The 23,929-nt window shown below is 40.5% G+C and overlaps 1 protein-coding gene across 1 annotated transcript in view; it reads right to left on the reverse strand.

Moving 5' to 3' along the window:
• LOC146855939 (sodium-coupled monocarboxylate transporter 1-like) overlaps positions 1 to 23,929 on the reverse strand; it is a 363,001-nt gene that overhangs the window by 182,530 nt on the left and 156,542 nt on the right. The window contains exons 8-9 of the mRNA XM_085650685.1: positions 19,826 to 19,914; positions 16,840 to 16,952 (exon numbers count right to left, since the gene is read on the reverse strand). Coding sequence (XP_085506811.1) covers positions 16,840 to 16,952; positions 19,826 to 19,914 — 202 coding nt within the window. The remainder of the gene's footprint in view (positions 1 to 16,839; positions 16,953 to 19,825; positions 19,915 to 23,929) is intronic.

The following is a 23,929-nucleotide window of genomic DNA, read 5'->3' on the forward strand; positions in this document are numbered from 1 at the left end:
TACCTAGATATGGCTGGCCGGCTGCCACCTCTCCTCCATCCTCTTTTCTACTCCCAGGCAGCAGGAACTAGGAAGCTCCCAGACTCCCCTGACCAATCACAACACCTCCTTACAGCAGTGTTTTGATTAGTCTGAGCGCCATGGTTCAGCATTCAGAGAGGGGCTGGGAAGCTGTGCATTTTCTTCACCCAGGCTGTAATGCTGCCTGGGTGGAGAACATGCAAAGTGCACATGACTGTTTGGCTGGCCAAAATGTCATGCGCAATTAGGAAGTGCCTACCACTCTCCACCCTCAGCTACAAACAGCCCATCCCTGCCCCGGACTGCAACCAACTGAGCCAGTATGGTGAAATAAAATGATAATAATGTTGCATTATTATCATTTTATTTTTCCATTTCGAATTGCTCAGTTGGGCAACGCTCCTCGGCCTTAGCGGAGGAGCCTCCATTGGTACTTTGAGGTGTGTAACTCTGCTTGCAACAAGTGTCAAGATTGATGCCTTTATGCTGGCCTCTCAGGCCTGAGATTTGTGGTTGTTAGACTTTCTTGATTAAGCAAAAATAATAAAATGTGTCCCTCCCCCAAAAAGAAAGAAAATGCACCTTTCTGAATGTTGCATGCTCGTGACTGACATTGTTTACATCTAATATTGAACATTAAATATTTGAGTCTGAAGGCCCACACATATTATTGCCCAAGTTAAAACAGGCCCCTCAGTAAAGTGAAATCACTGCTGTGGAGGATGGGTCCCTGGCTAAAGGTTTCCAATGTTGAAGCCAGATGAGGCTTAAGATGAGATAGGTTGCAAAGAGAGCATTGGACTAATTATAGATAGTATAGAGTTATTTAAGAATAAAAAGGAAAAGTATGACATAGTAGAGCTGGACGTTGAAAAATCCTTTCATAAAGTTACTTGGACTTACACATTCGAGATATTCAACAGAAAGAATTTTAGCACTGGCTTTTGTAAAATAAAGCAGCTACATGAAAGATCACTGTATAGATGTATTACAAATAGCTGCTGTCATATCAAATTATGGTTGCACAAGGTATAATAAAAGTTTGTCCACTTCCATTTGATATTCAGTATATCCATATCTTTACCCAAAGTGATTGGATCCCTATTAAATCTTTAGAGGATTCCAGTAGGCTCTCAAATGTGTGTGATTACTTGGTATATTAAATCAACAGGGTCAAATTAGTCCAAATACCCATTTCTAACAATATATTCTACTTCCTTTTCAGGCACTGACTATAAGTGGCCTAGAAGAGGGTGGTGTATTTACTGTGCCTGGTAAATATTACTATTGTTATTATTATTATGCTAATTTATAAAGCGCATGGCTACCCCACAGGAGTTTCCGCACGCTAGAACAACAGATAGGACTGAAGTAAAGGGATTAGAAAAGGAGATTAGGGATTAGAAAATGTAAGAAACTCTTTAGTAGTTTTTTTAATTTATCTAAAGATTCAAAGGACTTTAGCAAAGCAGGCAAAGAATCCCATAGTTTGGCGGCAAGATAAGATAAGGGGCGACAACTTTGCCTCACCTTGAAAAATATAGGACAATCTCAAAATTCAGATTGCTAGAGCAGAGAGACTGATTGAGACAATATGGCGACATAAATCACCTATGGTAAAGGGGGTCTAAGTATGACAAAGCTTTAAACATTTAGAATAATGCCTTAAATTGGACTCTCTTGCCAATTAGGAGCCAATGTAGGTCCGAGGAAGTTGAGCAACTGAGGAAAGTTTAGGAACCACTCTGCCATATTCTGGATGACTTCTAGAGTGCAGCTTTCGATGCCTACAGGTAAAATATATTACCCCAATCAAGGGCAGAAATTATCAGTGCCTGGACCAACGTCCTATGGACTGAAACGGGAAGGAGTCAGAGAATTTTCTCAGCCAAATATCAACACAGTGAAAATACCAAAATCCCCATTTCGATTTTTCATCTGAAAAATAATTCACTACATGTGTAATTTGGTGTTTTCTGCACAAAAGTGTGCTTGTTTAAGAATTTAGCCGATGTTTTCCACCTGGTAAATTTTGGTGGGTGTGGTAATTATCACTTTATTGGGAATTCCAGTCCATGCAAGTTTCTGGTTGGCAGAGGTATGCATCCTGTCTAAGCAGGAACCACAATCCTAACCAGAGTAGGTCACAAACACACCATAAATTAGCTTGCACTCACCCTTTGGTAACTTGGCACAGAGCAGTCAGGTTTAACTCAGGAGGCAATGTGTAAGTATTTGTTCAACACATCAAACAGAAACAAAGTGCAAACACCATAAAAAGACTCCACACCAGTTAAGAAAAATATAGAATACATTTTTAAATAAAACAAGACTAAATTGACAAAAATCCAGTAAGTAGAAATCAAGATATGATTTTTCTAAAGAATTAACTGTTCTGTAGTGCTTAGAAACAACTAGCACCAACCAGGGCCATCTGGCCACTCGTGACCTGGTCAAGTCCAAAAATGTATGCCGACCGCAGTGGGTCAGGTACAGGGACCAGCCTTGGCCCTATGAACAGTAGCTTGGATGCGTTGATGTCAAGAGCAGTGCAGGGAGCAAAGGTGGTGATGTTTTGTTGTCGATCTCGCAGATGAAGGCAATGCATCGGTTCCGAGCTGCGCACCATCGAGGATGTGTTGAGAGTCAAGATGCAAAGAACACCAGGATGACGCATCGCCATGGAACCACTGGGCTGTAGGCAATACGAGCAGCACAAATTGATGCATCAGCGCTGAGCCTTGCAAACTCAGAGATGCCTCAGAAACTGGAGATGATGCATCGTGCAGTTGACGATGTGGAGTCCGCGTCTGTACAGCAGTGGCAATACATACGCGTCAAGGAAAATGCGCCAGTTGCAATCGGCGCAACATTGTTGATGCTGAGTTTTTAAAGATGCAGCACCTTAAACTCACTTCCAAGGCCCAGGACTGGATTGGCACCACTTGGCAGAGCAGGACTGATAGCATACAGATACTTAGGTTCTGGGACGTAGAGATGCAGGCCCAGTCCTTCTCAATCCCATGCAAAAGGGCTGTTGGCAACAGGCCAACACAACAAAGCAGTTCAGCAAAGTGACAGTCCATCCAGCAATACAGCAGCCCTTCTTCCTGGTAGAATGTCGTAAGTTCCAGAAGTGTTCTGAGTTGGTGGTGCCAGTACTTATACCCAATTGCGTCTTTGACGTAGGGAAGACTTTAAAGATAGGCCTTTGAAGTGCACAGAGTCTCTGCCTTTCCTGTCCTGGCTCCAGACTTACGACAGAGGCATATGCATCCGTTTGTGTGTGGACAGAACACCACCTGCGTAACACAGCATGTATAAGTGAGGCTGTGCTCAGCTCCACCCTCCCATAAAGCTAGTTAATGGCCCATTAATGGCCATCAAGTCACACCTAAGCTCCCATTGTGTGCCACCCACCCCAGACCTGTATTTAGAGACATGCAGCAGGTACCAAATGGCTAAAGTAAGAAAATGCCTACTTTCTAAAAGTGGCATTTTCAGAATAACAATTTAAAATTTCACTTCAACATGAGTTGTGCTTATAAATTGTAATTCCAGAGACACCAAACTTTTGGGTCCAATCTCTTCCCAACTGGAAATTACACTTATAAAATATAATAAGGTAATCACAATGTTATCCTATGGGAAAGATAGGCCTTGTAGAAGTGAAAAACGAATGTAATAGTTTTTACTACTAGGACATGTAAAACTTAAAAGTACAGGTCCTACTTTTTAAATGTACTGCACTCTGCCCTTAAGGTGTCCACGGCCTATTTTAAGGGTGACTTATATGTATTAAAAAGGAAGGTTTGGGCCTGGCAAGAAGGTTAAATTTGGCAGGTCAACATGGCAGTTTAAAACTGCACACATAGGCTCTCCAATGGCAGGCCTGAGATATGTTTAAAGGGCTACTTAAGTTAATGGCACAATCGGTGCTGCAGGCCCACTACTAGCATTTAGCTTACAGGCCCTGGGCACATGTAGTGCACTTTACTCGGGAATTATAAGTAAATTATATATGCCAATTGTGGATGAGACAATGTTGCCATGTTTTAAGCAGAGAGCACATGCATTTTAGCACTGGTTAGCAGTGAAAAGTACCCAGACTCCTAAAGCCAACAAAAGCAAATTCAGCAAAAAAGGGGAGGAGGAAGGCAAAATGCTCGGGTGGAGCTGCAGAAAGGGCCATTTCCAACAATGACCAAATAGGAGTTTGAACAGGGATCACATTTACCTGCCTACACATAATCAGAGCTAAATGACCATCTGAGCAATTGACATAGCTGGTAATTATTATTATTCGAATGGTAAAGTCCATAATTCATACAAATCAGGAAAGAGATTTCTGAAACATGTGGCTAGATCTTCAGAGATGGCAACAATGATCTTATGGTGTTAGAGGCAAAATAAAATGAATGACCTGCCTAAATTGTCGTGTATTTTGCAGATTATATCTAACATGTAAAAAAAATGAATATGCAATTACCTGGAGAAACTGATCAAGGACTTTGATTTCATACAGAAAAATACATTATATGATTGAACAAAGTGTAAAAAAAACTCCGCAAATGTTGTTTACATTTTCCCAAGTTGAAGAAATATCACCACACATTTGTAATTCCACAAGCCCAGTGTTGGTTGTTAATTTCTTGTTCAGAAACACCAGAATGGGATGTCATTTTTAAAGAAGGAATCAATGGTAAATGTCTCCCATTATCAGTAATAGTAGGACAACTTGCGCCCACCCAAATGATAATGGCCATGATCTTTTCACAAGGACTACTTATTGTCAACTGAATGGAGAGAATAGTCAGATCATCTATAACTTCTTATGCTCCAATTTGAGGGTACACTTCAATGGGGGCTGCAAAATCTTCTTTGGAAAACATAGGATCATCTTGGCATTGTCTTATGGAATCAGAGATTAGATAATAACCACTCCTTCATTACTATTGTATTCCGACAATTCTCAAAATCAATTTTCATTGGAAGAAATTGCAAATTACAACTCTTTTAAAAATATGTTTTTCTGAAAAGGTATTATATTTATAAGTATTAATTGAAATGAAACTCAGAACAAGTTAATTCAAATTGGTCTTTTATTAAATCTCATGCAGTCTTTTCATTCAGCCCCTGACTCTACAATTTGATAATAAATTATGGTTTATATTTTCTAGATTAATGCAACTCTCACATGTAAAAAGACTAAAACTACACTATTCCTCCTGCCAAATGGCAAAAATATGTTAGTAAATGTACATAAAACCAACATTAATACGCAAACAATCAACTCCCAACAGAAAAGCTAATATAGATCATTTCGGAGGTATGGAAACGTGCAAACACCTGACAAGGACAGTTGGAGGTACAGAAGTGTTAGCATCAATCTAGTATATATGTTCTTAGACCACAAAACCCTTTCATCGTGGTGGGATGCCATATCCAAGGAGATACACCTGCCCACCTCCTTCAACATACTATTAATTAAGTCAGCAATCCTTATTAATGATAACTCAGCATGGATTGAATGCAGACTATCTCAGAAGTTAAAGATTACAAAATGCCTATCGGTTGCAAAACAAATAATATCTAGGAACTGGAAATGTGCCATGTTTTGTAAAATGGGGCAACTGGTCTTTGAAATGCTATAGTACTCTCTGAATGCATCATGTTTAAAATTGAAGAGGACATTCCAAACTTTCAGCAGATATGATATGACTTCTTAGATTTATAAGAATAATTTGGCCACAGATGTTGTTAATTTGCAAGGAATCTAAGAAATATCTCATATAAAGAGTGAGGGGATATAGATTCTGCTCTTCACATTAATTGTGCTTTGTTTGCTAGTGATTGCCTACATTTATCAATTGCTGCAATAATGTCATGGCATAAGCACACAAGGTTTACGTTTTTAAATAAATCTGTCTGGGTTTATTTACTAATTTTACATTTATTGCGATCTCTGCAGTATTAATAAATATAAGTTTAGAAATATAATTTAATTTTACTTGTGTTGCTTCAATTAAGTTTGTTAAATTGTATAAAAACACTTACTGTGATCATTTTAAATAAAGTGAAACAAGAATTCAAATAGAGGGAATGAAGTATAGATATCGCAATATACGCATGCTTCTGTGTCATCGGTGATAAAACGTATTGTACAGAAAAATAGTCATAAACGAAATGAAAATGAAGGTACTTAACAAGGGTAATTTATCACAAGAGCAACATGAAAACTAAATCTAACTGCCTTGAAGATTGGGAAACCTTTCAGTGACTATGTCTAGGATTAAGTGTAACAAACACATGTAAAAAATGCATTTATTTTTAATTAAATGTAGGAATTTTTAAGGAAGACCAGAATACTTTGAGATCTGTTGAAACAAAGCTAAAGGGGAAACAAGGAGAGGGTACTTATACAAAAAGATGCCATGCGAGAACATGAGACGAGCTAACACATACACCCTCTTGTAGTAACCTACAACAAATGAAAAAAACAGTTTGCCAGGCCTACGCCAATCAGTGAAACAAAAGCATAGAAAGGACTGTGCCTTCACATATATAGGTTTTACAGACGAGAACTCACTATGGCTTTGTGTGACATAGATAATGAGATAAAAGTATACCAACAGCAATTAGTGTAGATCTTAATATCTAATCCTTTACAAAAGAGACATTTTATTCAGTGGTACTCCTAAAACAAATCATGACATCGACAAACGTTTGGCAAGAATAAAGTTAAAACAGTTCAACATACCACAAGCGTTCACAGAAATTTGTGGTGTAGGTAGGGTGGTAGACATTATAAACATACCTGCTCTAATGAGAGTTTCTGTACATGAAACTGACATGGTGCTCTGTAAAAGATTACAGGAGAACAAAGGGTAGAAAAATCTAATGGGGTGACCCAAAAGAATAGCTGAACTAAAACAGCAAAAAATTGGAGTTTAGAAAAAAATGAGTCGACATTTGAAAACAGAGGAAGAAGAATTTAGCATAAAGGTCAATTTAGATTTACAATGTACAAAGAAGAAGAATTGGAAGACCAGAGACCAAAAATGAGATAAAAAGCTACACAGGTACGAGAAAGCTTTAGAAATTGCACACTGCTCCACACTAAGGTCCAGATATACGACCCACCAAATTGGGATGCAAAACAGTGTCTGAGACACTGTTTGCGATTCCCAATGAGGTCGCAAAATGCATGCCTCATGCATATTGATGAGGCTGTCTCAATTTGCGACCCCATTGGGAATGGCTGTCACTCCCAGGGATGGTGGCCTGCTGGGGTCAGCAGAACACCATGTCTAGGACTGCTTTTCTTAAAGGAAAATAGGCTGTATCTAAAAATATTTTGAGAGCCATTCAGAAAGGGGAAGGGGTCCCCTGGGCACCCCTTCCCATTTGCGAGTTGTTTACCACCGTGCTATGAAGGGTGGTAATCTGCGACTGTTTTGCGACAGCAATTGCGGTCGCAAAACAGTGATACATGGCTTCAGGAGTCCACAAAAAACGTTAGTACATCTGGCCCTAAATGCCTAACAGAAGGTCAAGCATGGGCCCCTCTACAAGTCAGTCTCTCTTGTGAATGCAGACATATTCTTCAGTAAATCATCATAAGTAGGATATATGCTATTCTTAGAAAATATGAGGATCACAGCCTTCCAAATATGGTCGAATAATGCTACACCATAACTGCACCAGCAAAGGCAATTGTAAAACGATGAAATCCATTACTAAATAAAATATAGAATTTTAGGGAATACTGTCTTAAAAATATATCCACAGCAAAAGCCTAACAGCTGGAGAAACCTTGAAATATCTTATGTGCATATTCCTCCAGAAGAGCCTGAGAAAGGGCTGATATTTTGGTGACTCATTGTAAATATCATACAGGAGTAATAGTTGGAGATTTAAATGCCAATTGGAATTCCTGTCCTGAAGTTAAGGCCAGAGACAATAATGCAAAGGTCTGGTCTGGAGGCCCAATCAATCAATCAATCAGGGGTTTATAGAGTGAACTACTCACCTGTTAGTGTCTCAGGGGGGCAAGGGGGAGTGTAAAACTCTGATGGGGTCTTTCGAAGAGCCAGGTCTTTAGGTCTTTCCTGAATTGGTTTAGTGTCGGGCTTCATGGGAGGTGAAGGGGATATCGTTCCAGGTCTTGGATGCAATGTAGGAGAAGGACATTCCACCTGCTCTGTTCCTGTAGAAGCGTGGGAAGGTGGCTAGGGAGAGGTCGGCTGAGCGGTGGTTTCTCTTGGGGGCGTGGAAGGAGAGGCGGTTGTTGAGGTACGGTCTGATGTTGTGGAGGGCCTTGTAGGTGTGCGTGAGCAGCTTGAAAGTTATTCTTGTTTCGACAGGGAGCCATTGGAGGTCGTGGAGGTGTCAGGTGATGTGGTTGTGCAGTGGGATATAGAGGATTAGTCTGGCTGCTGTGTTCTGGACAATCTGGAGTTAGCAGAGGAGTTTTTTGTTGATGCCAGCATTGAGAGCGTTGTCGTAGTCCAGTCTGCTGGTGATGAGGGCGTGAGTGACCATTTTCCTGGAGTCAGAGGGTGTCCATTCAAATGTTTTACATGGTATGCAGAGGGTGTTGAAGCATGCGGAGGAGACCAGTATGATGCAGAGGTTACGTGCATGGTCTGTCGGTGTAGGTAGGTTTCCGAGAAGAGGGGCCACCAGGTGTCGTCCGATGCAGAGGGGGAGGAGCCGAGAAAGAGGACTTCATTTTTCTCTGAGTTGAGTTTCAGGCAGCTGTTCTCCATCCAAGTTGCGATGGCTTTCATCCCTTGTTGGAAGTTGTGCCTAGTGATGTCGGGTTACTTGGTGAGGGAGAGGACGAGTTGAGTGTCATTGGTGTACGAGACGATGTTGAGCCCATGGTATCTGAAGATGGTTATGAGGGGGACCATGTAGACGTTGAAGAGGGTGGGCTGAGGGAGGATCCTTGGGGTACTCATATGTTCTCTGTTGGTTCTGAGAGGAAGGACAGGAGTCTTATTCTCTGTTTTCCCGTGAGGAATAAGCGTATCCAGTCAAGGGCCATTCCTTGGATGCTGACGTCGTAGAGTCTGGTGGCTAGTGTGCAGTGGGAGACAGTGTTGAAGGCTGCTGATAGGTTCAGGAGGATGAGGGCTGCCGTTTGGCCTTGGTCAAGGAGGGCGCGGATGTCGTCTGTGGCGGCAAGGTGGGCGGTCTCGGTGCTGTGGTTGCTGCGGTATGCAGATTGAGAGGTATCTAGAATGTTGTTGGCTTCGATAAAGTAGTCTAGCTAAGTGTTGACGGCCTTTTCAATGACCTTGGCTGTGAAAGGAAGCAGCGAGATTCTGAACCAACTCCATGCAGGTCCCTTCAACGTCTGGTCCAGCTCAAAATTTGTGCCCTCCATTGTTTTTTTTTTTAAAGTGCTGGTTCCTCATGTGCATGGGACCAGTGCACAATGACTGAGGGGTCAGTAAGACTGTCAGTTGTTTTATAAAAAGGGTGGTCCAAAAAGTGCAGCAAGCATGTCTGTCATTACAATGCTTGAGCCAAAATTGCTTTTTTTTACCTTTGCTTGGAACGATTATGTCATGGAAAGAATATAACTCTTTTGCATTTCATTTGGAGAGCAGTACAGAGTTGTTCAGACATATCTTGGTACAATTAAAGGTTGTGCCACCATAACCTGGAACAATTCAAAATGTCATCACTATGCATTCACAGTATGCCTTCATGAACTGTAACAAACATGGCGATTCGTACAGGACATTTGTTTAGAACTCCCTTTTTGTATTCGGCCAACAGTATAAGAGTTCCAAAATGAACAATTGCGGTTTAATTTTAATAAAAGCATCTTATATTAAAAGTTCCCAATCAGAGTGAGGAGGTTCTGCTACTATAACACTAATGAATGTTCTAGAGGTTATTATTATGAGTGGAAACTACCCACACAATGCGTCATGAGCTAAAAGCAAATCCGCACACACAGAAGTGAACAGCCATTACAACAATGATAATTGCCTCTAGATTGTTCATTAATCCTCTTAGGGCATTACTGCTGGGATCATCAAAGGTTTGGAAAACTCATTCTGAGTCTTAAGTCTATAAAAAGCAAACAGATACTCTGTCCTATTGACTAAGGCATTAGCTAAGCAATGTCGGTTGAAAGGCAGTTCAGTGTGATATCATAATGAGTACTTGACATGAACTGCATTTGTCATTGCATTTAGTGTTTAGTGCATCGAGATTTCATTAAAGACCACTTAAAGTCGGTCCCACGTGATTCGCTGCTTCAAGGCTGACGAGCATGGAAGTCTTCCGGAGCGGTGGAAGGTGAAAGGGTGCACAGGGTGTCCGCACTGCCTAGACAGAAGTCACGCACCTCAGAAGGTTGGGTTCCGTGACCAGGTAAGTGAAGTTAAGAAAGACTACATATCCCATAAGCCAACAGGTCGAGGCTTCTCAAATGTGTTGGCCATCATGAAGCACACATTAGAGGTTCCTCGTGAGCTATAGTGGCTTTACTGGGCAATCAAGATGCGTCATTGCTGCAACAAGGACGTGCTGTTGGAATCATGTTAGCTGTTCTTTTGTGAAGCCTACAAAGACGTTTGATAACAAGGGAAGTACATCACAAAGAGTAGACTTGACATTTGTTTGATTCTCCAGGAGTCATATATAAGGAGTCCCCCTTACGAACTCTATAGCGTTTGTTTCTAAATGAGTTATCCTGATGGGTTATGAACTCTATAGCACTTGTTTGTTTTGCAAGCGTCATCCAGAGGATTATGAAACCTGTTGAACTGTTTACTCCACAAGAACTCAACCATCTGGGTTCACCCCCAAAGTCCTAATTGGAAACTGATATCTTTTCAAAAAAGCTCTCAAATGTTGTAATACCCATTAATGTAAAGTGTCTGGGATTATAGCCTGAAAAGAATAGGACAACAAAGCTATTATCTATGCAAACTTCTTAGTAGAAACTGATATTTCTGCAACAAAGTTCACAACCCACTACACCTTGCTTATTTTTTTCATAGTGAGCAAAAAATATACTTCTCACAATCCACAGTGAAACCTAGAAACTGTTCTCTTGACCATCTCTAAAATTTACAGTTCCTTGTTGACCAAATAACCCAGCTTCTCTAACATTTGCCCATTAATTTCCAAATGCTGTCGAAAAATCTGTCTGTCTCACCTTTGTAAATATATTCTGGGACAAACTCCCCCCTTTCATAAAAAAGCAAACTCTGTTCATAAACGTTTGGTAAAGCACAGAAGATATACCAAAAGGTAGACAGGTAAACTGCCCCTTGTTCCTCCAAAGAAACTGAAGAATCCCTTAACACTATAGATGAACTGGAATTGTGAAATATGCATTCTTTAAGTCGACATGAACTATCCAATTGTAATTTCTCAAATTGATGCTGAAAAATGGATACTCTCCTTTTTGAAATGGTGTTAGACACCCCATTTCTTCAAATCTGATCAAAGTACTCGACCCTCTTCCCTGGAGACTTTCTTTTATTTTCCTCATTAAAAAAATAGTTTACAATTGCTATCTTCTGCCCCAACATCTCATTTGAACCATGCGTTATTCACTCTTGCACCTCACCTAAACCCAAACACTTTTTTCTTCTGTAAACCTTAAATCTCCAGGAAGGTGAATCTGCCTTGGCTGACTACCGAAGTCTAATACATATCCTTGTGCAGTCTGTACCACCCAAGCTTATGAAGGTATCTTCTCCCACTCTTGAGCAACAGCCTCAATCATCCTCTTACCTTTGAAAGGGTAAAACTCATAGGAATTGTGCAACTTACAGCTTATTGTACCAAGACCCTGTTCTCTACATCAACTACCTGCACCTTAAAAGACTCCTTCTTTCTGCTACTAGATCCCCTGTTGTGGCTTGGAACCAATTATATCCTCCTTAAACTCTATTGAACTGTCTCTGTCCTGTATATTAGCATTGGAATGGAGGTTAAAAACTGGCCTCACTTGAAACTAACTTAATTTACCGGCCCTGCCAAAATCCTAACATCATAGATGTTTCTCATTGAATTTTGAATTTACCTAGATCTTTTAATGTTGACCCATGCTTTCCCAATTTTTAAAAACCGTATACCCTAATAGATGACCCTGAGCTTTTGGTACATCCTCTGCTACCAACGTATCCATTAAATCTGCATCTGATCTCAAAATTATGAACTTCCTCCTGAGACAATCAGTATCAATAGAATTACCCTTCATTACTGTGTTTTAGAGTATATCAAATATACTTACGACTAGTCCAAGGACATCCAAAAGCTTATCATTGCGTATACTGATAGATTTTTCCAAACATTTCTTAGGGTTTTCCCTAATTTAATGCACACATATGGGCATGTTTTAATACAGCTCTGAAATTTTGTATACTTTATCACCAACTACCTGTCTGGAGGACCTTGACCATTTCACATTCGTTTTCTCTGCCTTATCTTAGCAGAGAAATATTCTGCCACATGAGCCAAAGGTCAGCCATTTAGGCTGATAGATAACTCGTAGCTGTAATATTGCTTGGCTATAGCTGGAATGACTGGATTCTTTTTAAACTTTCTTAGACTTCTGAACTGATTTTTTATATTCCTAAACATTTTTATTCTCTTTTTTGTCTCATTCTGAATCTATAAGTGTCAAATAGTTCCTCTTCTTCAGATTCAGATACACTCTTCCGCTCTTTTTCCTTAACGCAGTCGCAAAATGCGATTTCTACCCTGCAGAAACTGCATTTTGCGATCCCCAAAATAGGAAATTGCAAATAGGGATTTCCTATGTGCGATTTCCTAACCGTATGTATGTAGAATTTACTAAACACAAAATAGGCATTTAAGGAAATGCTATTACTATCAAATCCAATCTGATGGTAACCAGGTGCAGTTTTAGAAATGCATTTTTTGCAGGGCCATAGAGGTCACACTTGCCCTGAGGGCATTGGAGCACTTTACAAGGACACCATTTTTTTCTTAGATTTAAGCGGGAGGGGGCCTTATGCTCATAGGTACAAATGTTTGTACAGTTCTAAATTTGCGATTTCCTGTTTGGAAATTGCGAATTTGGAAATGCCAAACCATTCGATTTATGGAGGCCCATAGGTACTAATAGATTGGCATTTCCAAATTTGCAGTGCTATTGCTACTCCATAAGAATCGCTATCAGGAAATAGCAAATTTTGTACATTCCAATATGCATTTCCTAAATAGCAATTTCTTAGGGTTCGCTATTTAGGAAATGCAAAGTGTAAATTTCATACATATGGGACTATGTTCTTCTGTAATCAATACTAGTACTCAATCCTGCAGCTTACGTCCTTTATGTTTGTTTTCCTTCGCCTTTCATTTTACATCGCCTTAATTAGCAGAGGGTAAAAAGAAGGTTAATACTTAAACTACCCTTTGCTGAACAATCCAACTGTCCTTTTACCAACAATCTAGTTTTTCCCTATCCTAAATGACTATTCTCCTTCTGAAACTATATCAAACTATGTAAAGGCTTAAATCAAGAATGTCCGCTGTTTTCCTGTCTAAAAAGCACCAACCCGAACATCCAACTCCTCTACCTACACTCAACCAGCTGAGAACAGTCTTCTGTGAGTGCTTAAAACTGCCGCAATGCAGCATCCTCCCAGAACCTGGCAAAGCATGAGGCATCCGTGTTGACTTCAACAGAGTTATACTTATCAATTAAAACACAATTATACTAATCTCCTTGATTAAAACAATTAACCTTCGCACACTACTCCATTCAGACATACTGAGTAAAAACATTTCTACAATGATTTGATCTATTCCGAATACAGACGACAAAGAACAAGCATTTTCAAAGTCAGTAGGTCTCACCTTTGCTTCTGGGCACTGATCTATTTGTTAGCAGGTCTCGCCTTTGCTTCCAGGCACCAATTTTCCTTTTTTTAGGTCTCGTGCCTAGCGTTGCAGTGCGCAACACTGCTTGCGCAGCGCGAGACCTTTTGTACGGGGTTCTGAAAGCTGACCACACGCTCGTTGGTTTGATCAGGCTTTCCCCGGCTGCCATTGGGTTTTGTGTGTTTTTTTAACAAAAATAAGGCACGCAATTGGGAAAAGGCGGGCGCATGTCCCGCCTTTGCTCCGCCCATTCCCTTCCGTGTCTAGCACGTGCAGCAGCGCGCGTTCGCCTCGCTGCTGCTGCCGCGCTCCCTCGCCCCCGCTCCTCTGTGGTGCGCGCGCACCACTAGTTTCGATTCCCGGCCCTGCTCTTCTGTGGAGAGCGCGCACCACTGCTTCTTTTACCAATTACACTGACAGTCTGACACCATCAGCCGGACCGGGCTTTTTAGACATGAGCACTTTCCATTCGGGGAAGACGGGCAGTATTGATGTCATTTCTATACATTAAAATGCCAAAAGGGGGCATTTTGTACAATTATCTAATTACCATAACTACTTATTTTTCTCGCAACAAACTGTCACTCAATGCCTTAAATGTGACGCATAAGAAAATGTCAGAAAAAAGTAAGATGAAGTCTTGGCAGTTATGAACAAATCTGCCAGGAACTACAACGATGTTGGTGGTATCAATGTTCAACTTCAACCCCTGGGCATAAGAAAATAATCTGAGTGATGATGCTTGAATTATGGACTGCTGGGTTGTCAAGTGAGGGACAGGCCACGCGGTGCTAGAAACGACTCTGACGCTCCGCTCCAGCTACGTACTATCGGGAGTGAGGGCACGTGCGTCCGGATCCCTTGGCAGGATCATCTGACTGGGAACGTCGACGCAGGCGAGGGATGGGTCAGGTGTGGGCAAACTGCAGCATGCAGTTATCTGTGGGAGGGGCTCTACTGTAACATGTTTTCATGGATGCCACAATCACGGTACAAAGGTTATATATCTTGTAAATTTAGCGCAGTCGTGAACTGTCATTCTACACTTCATTGATCGAAAAACAGTAAGACCATGACTGCTCGTCAAAAAAGACTATTAATATAACACACGTTTTGTTCAATAATGCAGGACCGTTTTTCACTACAAAGTACGTTAAATAAAATAAGTTCAGTGGTGCAACACTGCCGCCAAGTGATGAATATATAAATCTTCCAAATGTTCAATTTCTTAAGACAATTCCATGTTTTTAATGTGCGTGTTTGGTATTTCTATATCCTATACGTAACACCTTGAGCGACAGTTTATTGCAAATCTTGAAGACGTATATGGCACTAAATAATATACGAGTCAACCAAGGAAACATTTGAATGTAATAAATGACGAATGACAGCTTTCTCGACTGTTGAGCATAACTGCCTGAGAGAACACATAGAAACACACATTGCTAGATTTGCTCGTTTGTTACTCTCAGTACTGTCAAATTTGTATTGTTCTCTTACCATGCTAACCTTGGTTCACGAGTGTCTGTGATTAAAGCCAGAGTTTTTTTAAAGTATTTTTTAATAGCAAGGGTATTGCAGAGGTTTTTCTTTAAGTACGTAACTAAAAGATTGCTATTTAAGGACGCTTTAACAGCCAGAACCAACCTCCACTATAAGATGCCAGTAACAAACCAGGATGGCTGGAATTCTTGAAGCTGACAGGAGGCCTGTTAGCAGTGGCCCCAGTCGCCCCACTGCCAGGAGCAGCAAAGAAAGAACAAGCATTTGCAATGCAATAGGTCTCGCATTTACGCAAGTGTAAGTTATTGGCATTGTAAATAACAATGCCTTTTATTATTTTTTTTTTAAACGGAAACAAAAATAAAAGGAATTGTCATTTGCAATGTCAATAGCTCAAACTCACGTAAAGCATTGCAAATGCTTGTTTTGCCTGCTGCTGTGCATGAGCCTACATTCATGGCGGCCGTCTTATAATGGAGTTTCTTATGTTTTTAAATGCCATTACAAGATGGCTTTCCCATATGTATGTGCATGCTTCCTATATGTATGTGCATGCTTCCTACATGTATGTGCATGCTTCCTATATGTATGTGCATGCTTCCTATGTGTATGTGCAAACTCGGTGGTCAGTTTAGAAGGGCTTGGCTTTGCCAAAATAAAAGCATGCTCCTGCCAGATGCAGCAGGCATCTCATCACAGTGCACTGGGAGTTGGGTACAAAGACAGCAAGGCAGTTTGGCAGCACAGTGGAGTGGTTACTACAGGGGGCTACCTTGAGCTCTGTGTAACCTCTACAAAATGCCATAACTTTAAGACAGCCCGCCAGCCGATGGTAATTTGTTTTTTTAAATGCCAATGGCCAGCGAGTGACAGAAGTTGGTCTAAAGGCTGCTCTCCTTCTTTATGTATGGTGCTATATGCTGGCTGGGAGACAGAAGACAGCGGCCGGTAGGCAAGACCTATAAACAATGTATATGTTGGGTAGCACTAATAAAAGAGGAAGTGCTGCAAAGGGATGAGAGCGTTGACGGGTTTTTTCGTTCTCTTGCTATGGAAATGGTATTCAGTTGTGGCTAGTTGGAGGCACAATTAAAGAGATAATGCACACATTTATAACCTCCAGTTTTGACATGAAATGAAGCTGCAACAGTAAAAGCTGCAGGAGTCACTCTAGGATTGTCTGACGCAGCATTATTACATCACGAGTCACGTGCGTGGCAAGAAGGCATGCATACAGCTGACGCCATTTTTTCTGAGTGTGCTGGTTGTCCCACATGGCCCGAACAAGCTATCTATAGTTATAGATATAGACTGTTCCATTCTTACAAAATACTCAATTCTGGATAACAATATTGACTAAAATATACATTGTTAACACTCTGTATAGTCCACACAGGAAAAGTAGTAATAATGTAGTTTGTGACGTACTTGCCCCTTTGGCCATCCATGCCAGCTTCCGGTCTGTGAGTGACGGGAAGCAAGGTTTAATGAGGTCTTCCACTGTTACACCTGCCAGACCATTGATGGTGGCCGACACCGTGCTGGAGACAGAAGGATCACATGAGTGGGGTGTGTTCGTGAGCAGAGACATTGCTAGATGGATCGTACACGCATTTTAAACAATATTGTTACAAAACGTTTACATTTAATACAAAAAACGTGTTCTGTCTAATCTCTTCTGCCAGCGATTTAGAGGGCACCCACGCACACCTGCCAGAGGTACTGCAGGTGAAATCACGAAGTCATGAGCCAGGGGCAGTGTCATGTATGTGTGCGCAGCTGTGTGCCTGTTTTAAGTCACTGCACTGTCTAAAGCGCATTCACTTGACACATAAATTCTCCAAGAAGGGGCACGAGCTGCAAACATCACCACTCGGAATAAGGGAGAAGTGTTGCCTCACTCTATGTCCTAACTGTGCTAACTACAGAGCAGACGTTTACTTGGACAATTTCGGAGTTAAAATATGCGCTTTACGTAGAGCAATATTTTAAAAAGGGGCGCACAGCCATGCTCTCCATCAACGCAACCTAGTGAAAATAAAAGTGTCGCAATAGCGCCTGGTATTTAAAGCAACAGCACTAGTGAACACATTACGCCAGAGCTGCTGGCTTTGGCACTGAGGAACCAGGTTTGATGTCTAAAAAACAGGAAACTGGCCTTGTGTAGTGCAACTGGCACTTATGTAAAGCGTTCCAATACTTTCAGCCCAAGTTTACGCTATATAAAATTCCCCCAATAAACGGTACCGAAATGTAGGCTTTATTTCTTCCATCAAACTCGTTGGGCCCGATTCACAGAACTAATTTAAGACAAAATCCTAAACTTACTACTTTTGGTATTCACAGAAGTTAGGATTTTGTCTTAAGTTTGTCTTAAGTCTGTCTTAAATCTGTCTTAAGTTTGTCTTAAGTCTGTCTTAAGTCTGTCTTAAGTTTGTCATAAGACAAACTTAAGACAAAATCCTAACTTCTGTGAATACCAAAAGTAGTAAGTTTAGGATTTTGTCTTAAGTTAGTTCTGTAAATCGGACCCATAGGCATTTCCCTGACTCCCAGGCAAAAAATACTTTGCAAGCTTGCGGACAGTAACCCGGTCAGGTTTGTTTATTCTGTAAACCGCTGTATCAAATTTGGGTCATTTTCTGTTGATGCCCAGTTATGGAGGAGGCAAAATGCCCCATCAGTTACGCTACTGTCTAGCTTGAATCATAAGCAAAGCTGATTTTAAAAGATGGCTCTGTACTTCCAATCCCATTTGCAGCTCTCTGCTCACAGCACCGCTGCGTTCACTCTGTTTTAGACTAATTCACCAGACCCAGCACTGGTTCTGCCTTTATTTACTTGTATTTACCCACTTGCATTCTAGGATTTTATGCTTTGATGGTTAACTCTTATCACTCCTGAAAAGAAAAAGAAACACCAGGTCTGGTGGCTTAGTGGACTAATGCATCCACTGTAGGGTCCTGTGTTTGGTTTGACTTGTAGTCACAGGTTAAAATTCTAGCAGGTCCACTCAGCCTTTCATCCATCTGAGGTCAATAAAATGAGTACTGTTGAGTAACAATAAACATCTGTTATTCAGCACCTTGTTGATATGTGCGCTTTACGAATACATGTGTTCTGTTAAAGGTAGTCAAGCACATTGGTTAGTGTGAAATCAGGGGCGTAGCTTGGTCAATTAGATTGGGAGGGGGTGTGAGCATCAGATTTTCTGACAATCACGCTGACATATAAGGTTAAAATACATTATCCAAGGGCAGTGTGCATGACAGGGGCTTAATGGAGCAGTGGAAGGGGAGAGAAATTCAGATTGGTACGGGTTCTAAGTGAGGGAAAACACAGTATTTTGTAAATTTACCAACATTTTTGAAGACTTTCCAAACAAAGAAAGGGTGTGTGTGTTTTTGTCTGTGTGTGTGTAAAAATACCCGGTGAAATCCGAAACCCGATTGAAAGCACCTGTCCCCAATTATTTACCAGTATTAAATTTATTAGGGGATTGTAACACCCTCCTGAAGCTACGCCCCTGCATGGAATATTGTAGGTCGTTAATGTAGGGAAGCAGATGGGGCAGGGAACCAACATCTGGGTGAACCAGTGTCCATTATAGGCCCCACTTGCAAATGATAGATGGATTTCGAGGCAGTGGCAGCCTCCTTTGGTCATTATCCAGGGGAATATGTGTTTAATAAACCAAGTTCAGATCCTGTCATTCTCAGTTGCTGAGAATGACAAGATTCTGATACCATGCATTCCTATGCTTACCTTGGTCATTATTGCCAACATTTACAAGAATTGACCCAATGCTAGTGCCTAAAGGTCACTGGTGAAAGCACTTCTCAGTGTATTGGTGGAGGTTGACATAACAGTCTCAGGCATTCTGGTCCCAAAACTACTAGCTGGAAATGTTGACGATGTGCAAATGTTGGCATCATGTTATGATGTCTTGTCTAGTCCTGTGTTATGTTATATCATGTTATGATAGGGCATAATTGTGATTTCAACCACACAATTCCCAATTCAAGGAAAACTTGAGCGAATGTTTGTTCAATCACTTGGCTCTCAGTTTGAGGCAGTAGACAATCCCGTACCCAGTATCAAGGAGACAATGTCCTCATCACTTTTATTAAGGAATACAGTAATTGCATCCAGGTTTTCAGACAACTGAGAAATGCCTGTGATGTATTCGCCTGTGAGGAAGAGATGAAGGGCTGAACATCATAAGCAAATATATCAAACCCCCCTGGATAGATATTGTGGAGCACCTCAGAATCCTACTGCGATGACACAGTTGAGCACCTCACCAAGGACATGGTCTAGCCTTACCCTGAGCTCCTCCTCCCTAATTAATTGGAAGTAGCTGTATGACTGCATGCCTTTTCAAAATAAAATAAATTATAACATTTCAAATTACCTTAATGTTCCACAATAAGCACACGAAACAAACAGCCCGGGAAGACCTGGGTAGTTGTGGAGAATGTCCATTACTAAATATGGCATAAGCTAAAATTGAAAAAAAAATTGTTTCAGAAATTAGTTACAAAATGTAGATACATTTGAAGTAAAATATATTGGGGGAAAATACATTATTTTTGTCACTGGATATAGTATAAAAAAACATATATTTTAGCTAGTTAAATGAAACTTGCACCTAAGAACGCATTGCTATGGAAACATTCAATCAACTAGTTATCCACGCAGCAATGGAACCCTTTCAACCTGAAACATGATCAGCAACATGCTTTAATATTGTATTTTAGTGATCAGTTTTTAGTAGCTAGGATGCCAAACAATGACCCACTAGGGCCAGACCAAGCCAGCTTTTCAGGCTATCTATATGAGAGAACTTTTCATGCTATGAAGTATATGAAACTCATTTGAATAGTCAATAGTTATTCTGAAAAAGGATTGAATTCAGCCAAATGATGTAATATTGGCCACTCAGGTGCTTGTCGAGTCCTTCGTTGTCCATAAAGCACCGCTTTGACATCTGTTGTCTTTTTAAATATATACAAAGTGGCTTTGGCTCCAACAGAGAATTATTCCCTCTTACCACATGCTAATGGCTGTTTTGTGTATCATTCCGCCTTGCAATTTGTTATAATTCAAACGTGACCTAAAAGCATTAGTGAACTTTACAAGAGAATCAGGCGTCAGACATTTCTTTTGTTTCGTTTTTAGGAATGGGGAGATGAAATGATTTGCCCTGAATTGTAGAATGCTGACCCGAGATGAGATATTTAACTTAGTTCCCCACTTCTAAAGTTGGCAGCACTAGCTATTTGGCCGTCTCCTCACATGTTTTCTATAGAATACTAGCATTGCAATGCATGAGGGACTATTTTACATCTGATAAATTAACCTAGTCATCGCATATTCAATTCTATATGTCATGCATGCATTGTAAACCGTATGAAATCCTTTTTAGGTCTGACTTGAGAGTGCAGCTGTCGCCATATCTTGTGTGATTAACAGAAAAACAGCTTTCAAAAGTTCTACTTAGAGAGAGACTTAGGCTCCTCCCACATATTGGGTCACGTGAATACAGCATTTGATTGCACAGAGGTTTTGTGCTTCAACTGAAAAACAGTGCTTGTATTACATTTTTTGCCTTGTGCAAAAGCTTATACTTAATACTCCAGGGTTGAGTTGGTTATGATGACAAACCAATAATCAAGACTGGTTATTATAGAAAGTGATGGTAAAGGCAGTAGGTCTGACATATATATTGTTAAAAGCAAATGTTAAAGTTGGCATGCATTTTAAGGTGGTAGTTATTACTCTGTGATAAGGCCTGCAGAAGTTGTTTTTTTGTTACATGGAATATTACAGCTTACTGTGGTAGGTAAGGGTTCTGCTGTTGGTTACTCCTTTTGACACACCATGGTGATGGAAGATTTGCACTGTGATAATTCTTTTAGGGATTCTTAGGAGACATAATATATTGCTATTCCAGCTGTATTTGTGGGTACATTTGTAATTTTATGACAGTAAACCTGATGGTTGCCTTGTGGGAAAGATTACGCTCAGTACACTAGGCCTCCGCTGGTTAAGGTCGTAAGTCAGTGATAAAGGCATTAGGATTTATTAGTTTACTAGGAAAAGGTACGTATGATACCATAGGTCTAATCTGCTTATTCTGGGAAGCTATGACAAAGGCAGTAAACTTTGCTTATTTTTTTAGAAAAGCATTTATTAAAGCCAATAGGCATTTAACTGTGAATTGTTATCACACAGTGTTACAGGCTGTAGACATGTATTTATTAATATGAAGTTTCACTGATTCCCTTAGTTAGCAAGAGTTTTGGTGTTGGTCACCCCCTCTGACAAACCCAGAGTGTAGAAGATTTTTACCGTCATAATTCATGGTAGGCCCATTTGAGAGAGGTTGTGCATTATTTTGACAACTGTACTTTTCTACATAGCTGTCATTTTATAAAAGCATTCATAATAATTACGAGCTCATGTGCACTTCAGAAGGTCTGTGTTGGCTATGGTGTCATATCAATAATAAAGATTGTTGGCCTTATAGGAAAAGTGATGTCAGGTTCCATAGTTTTGATCTGTTTATTATGTAATGTTATGACATAGCAGTACGCCGGATTTGCTTATTGTGAAAAGTATATGTTAAATGCACAAGGCTATTAAGACTGGAATGTTACTACATTGTTTACATGAAACCCCATGGATTACTGTAATCTGCAACATTTGTTTTTGGTGACCCACTCAAACAAACAGTAAGGATAGAATATTTACACTATGATAATCTTTATAGGGACATCCTAGGAGGGGATTTGTATGGTTTTGACCACTACAATTTTGGACATTTTTGTAATTTAATTATAGAATACATGATGATCCCTTAGTGGGAAAGCTTTGGCTTAGTACAGTAGGTCTGAAGTAGTTATGGTGACAAGCCTATAGATCTGATTGGTTATTTGAGAACAGCTATTTCAGATACCTTTTGTCTGATCTGTTTATTATAAAAAGTTCAGATGAAGGCAGTGACCCTGCTTTATTTATTTTGAACACATAGGCCTTTGAGGGAGCATTATTATTGCACCGTGGTAAAGCCTGCGGACGCATTTTGGTACATGAAATCTCACAGATGGCATCCACAGGCAAGTACTTTGGTGTTGATTATTCCCTTTGACAAACCCCATAGGTAGAAGATTTGCACTGTAATAATTCTTGCTAGAATCCTTTCGGAGGGCCTGACAGGCTACATGATCTACCATGATCTCGTAATTAAAAAAAATTGAAATACATACATATATATTTTATTCCATATGTAGTTAATGTAAGGTCAGAGTTTCCACAGGAAGAGCATTTTTGTTTTTTTTTTAAACGTTGGTGCCATATGACAAACTTGTTCAAAACTTTCCCAAAAACGTTCATCCATCATGGCTCCTTAATGGAAAGTTTGGTGCCGGAATGTCACGAAAAAGGGATGGGTCTCAAAAGTGTAATTTCCACTTACTTCCCACAGGAAACTTTGCTCTCTGATACAGAGAAAACAGTTAAACGGAATTACAGCATATTTGAAAAAAGTTTGTATTTTACTCAAAAAGCATGCACAAGTGGAGAGGTGAAGTTGACTGCCCTGCAGCAGCAGTTGGATGTTCCCCGGGGAGATTGGGCACAGGTTGTCCAGGGGGATTGGGCATATCTTCAAATTAAAATATGCTAAAAAAAAAAACACAGAAGCTCAACTGAGAAAACCAAAGATTAAAGTGACGTTAGCATAAGTAATGATAATGAGACCTCAGCTTATAAAAGTTTTTTAAAAAACGAAATACACTAAAAAAAACAAAGGTTAAACTGATCACTGTGGTTGTTTGGGTGTGTAATCAGACAGTGACAGAACTGAATCCTATATGGCACAGTAGGGAATCGATAGTGAACTGAGTATTTATATTGCTGAGAAGTTCCAGCCTGCCGCTGAAAGCACTGTGACCATGAAAGTCATTCATTTCAAACTGTATCACACGCTGTATCATTTAAGGCCGACCTTGAGGTGCCTCTTGCTTAAAGGTAAGAGAGGGAGTTTTCTGTACTATGAAACCAAGCGAGAGTCAGGCAGTGAAAGACGAAACAAGCCTTCTCGGCGGCTGCCTGTTACAAGAAAGAAATCTAAATGTGTGGAACTGGACATGCAGCACATCTAAAGGCAACTTGGGAACCAGTTTGTATATGGCTCAGGCACTTTAGCTGCTCCTGACATGTTTGTCTCAAGAGGGGTGAAGGTAATTCAGGGTGCAGATGCAGATCTGGCCGTGCCATCAAGGTGTCCAGCCCGCTCCTTGCCTTCCAGGACACTGTACAGCAGAATATACTGTGCAGGAGGTTCTGCAGGAGGCAGCCTGTGAATTCACTGGGCCTGGACGCATCATGCAATGCACAAGTGACCTTGGGCTCATGGAACCACCACAATAAAACACACAAGTGGTTTGGTTCATCGGCTCAGGCAGTATCCATGTATACCCTTTGTTCTGGTTGTCCACCTGAACTCGATGTC

This window comes from Triturus cristatus, chromosome 4_1 (assembly GCF_964204655.1).
Source record: "Triturus cristatus chromosome 4_1, aTriCri1.1, whole genome shotgun sequence".
In the NCBI taxonomy this organism is placed as follows: Eukaryota; Metazoa; Chordata; class Amphibia; order Caudata; family Salamandridae; genus Triturus; species Triturus cristatus.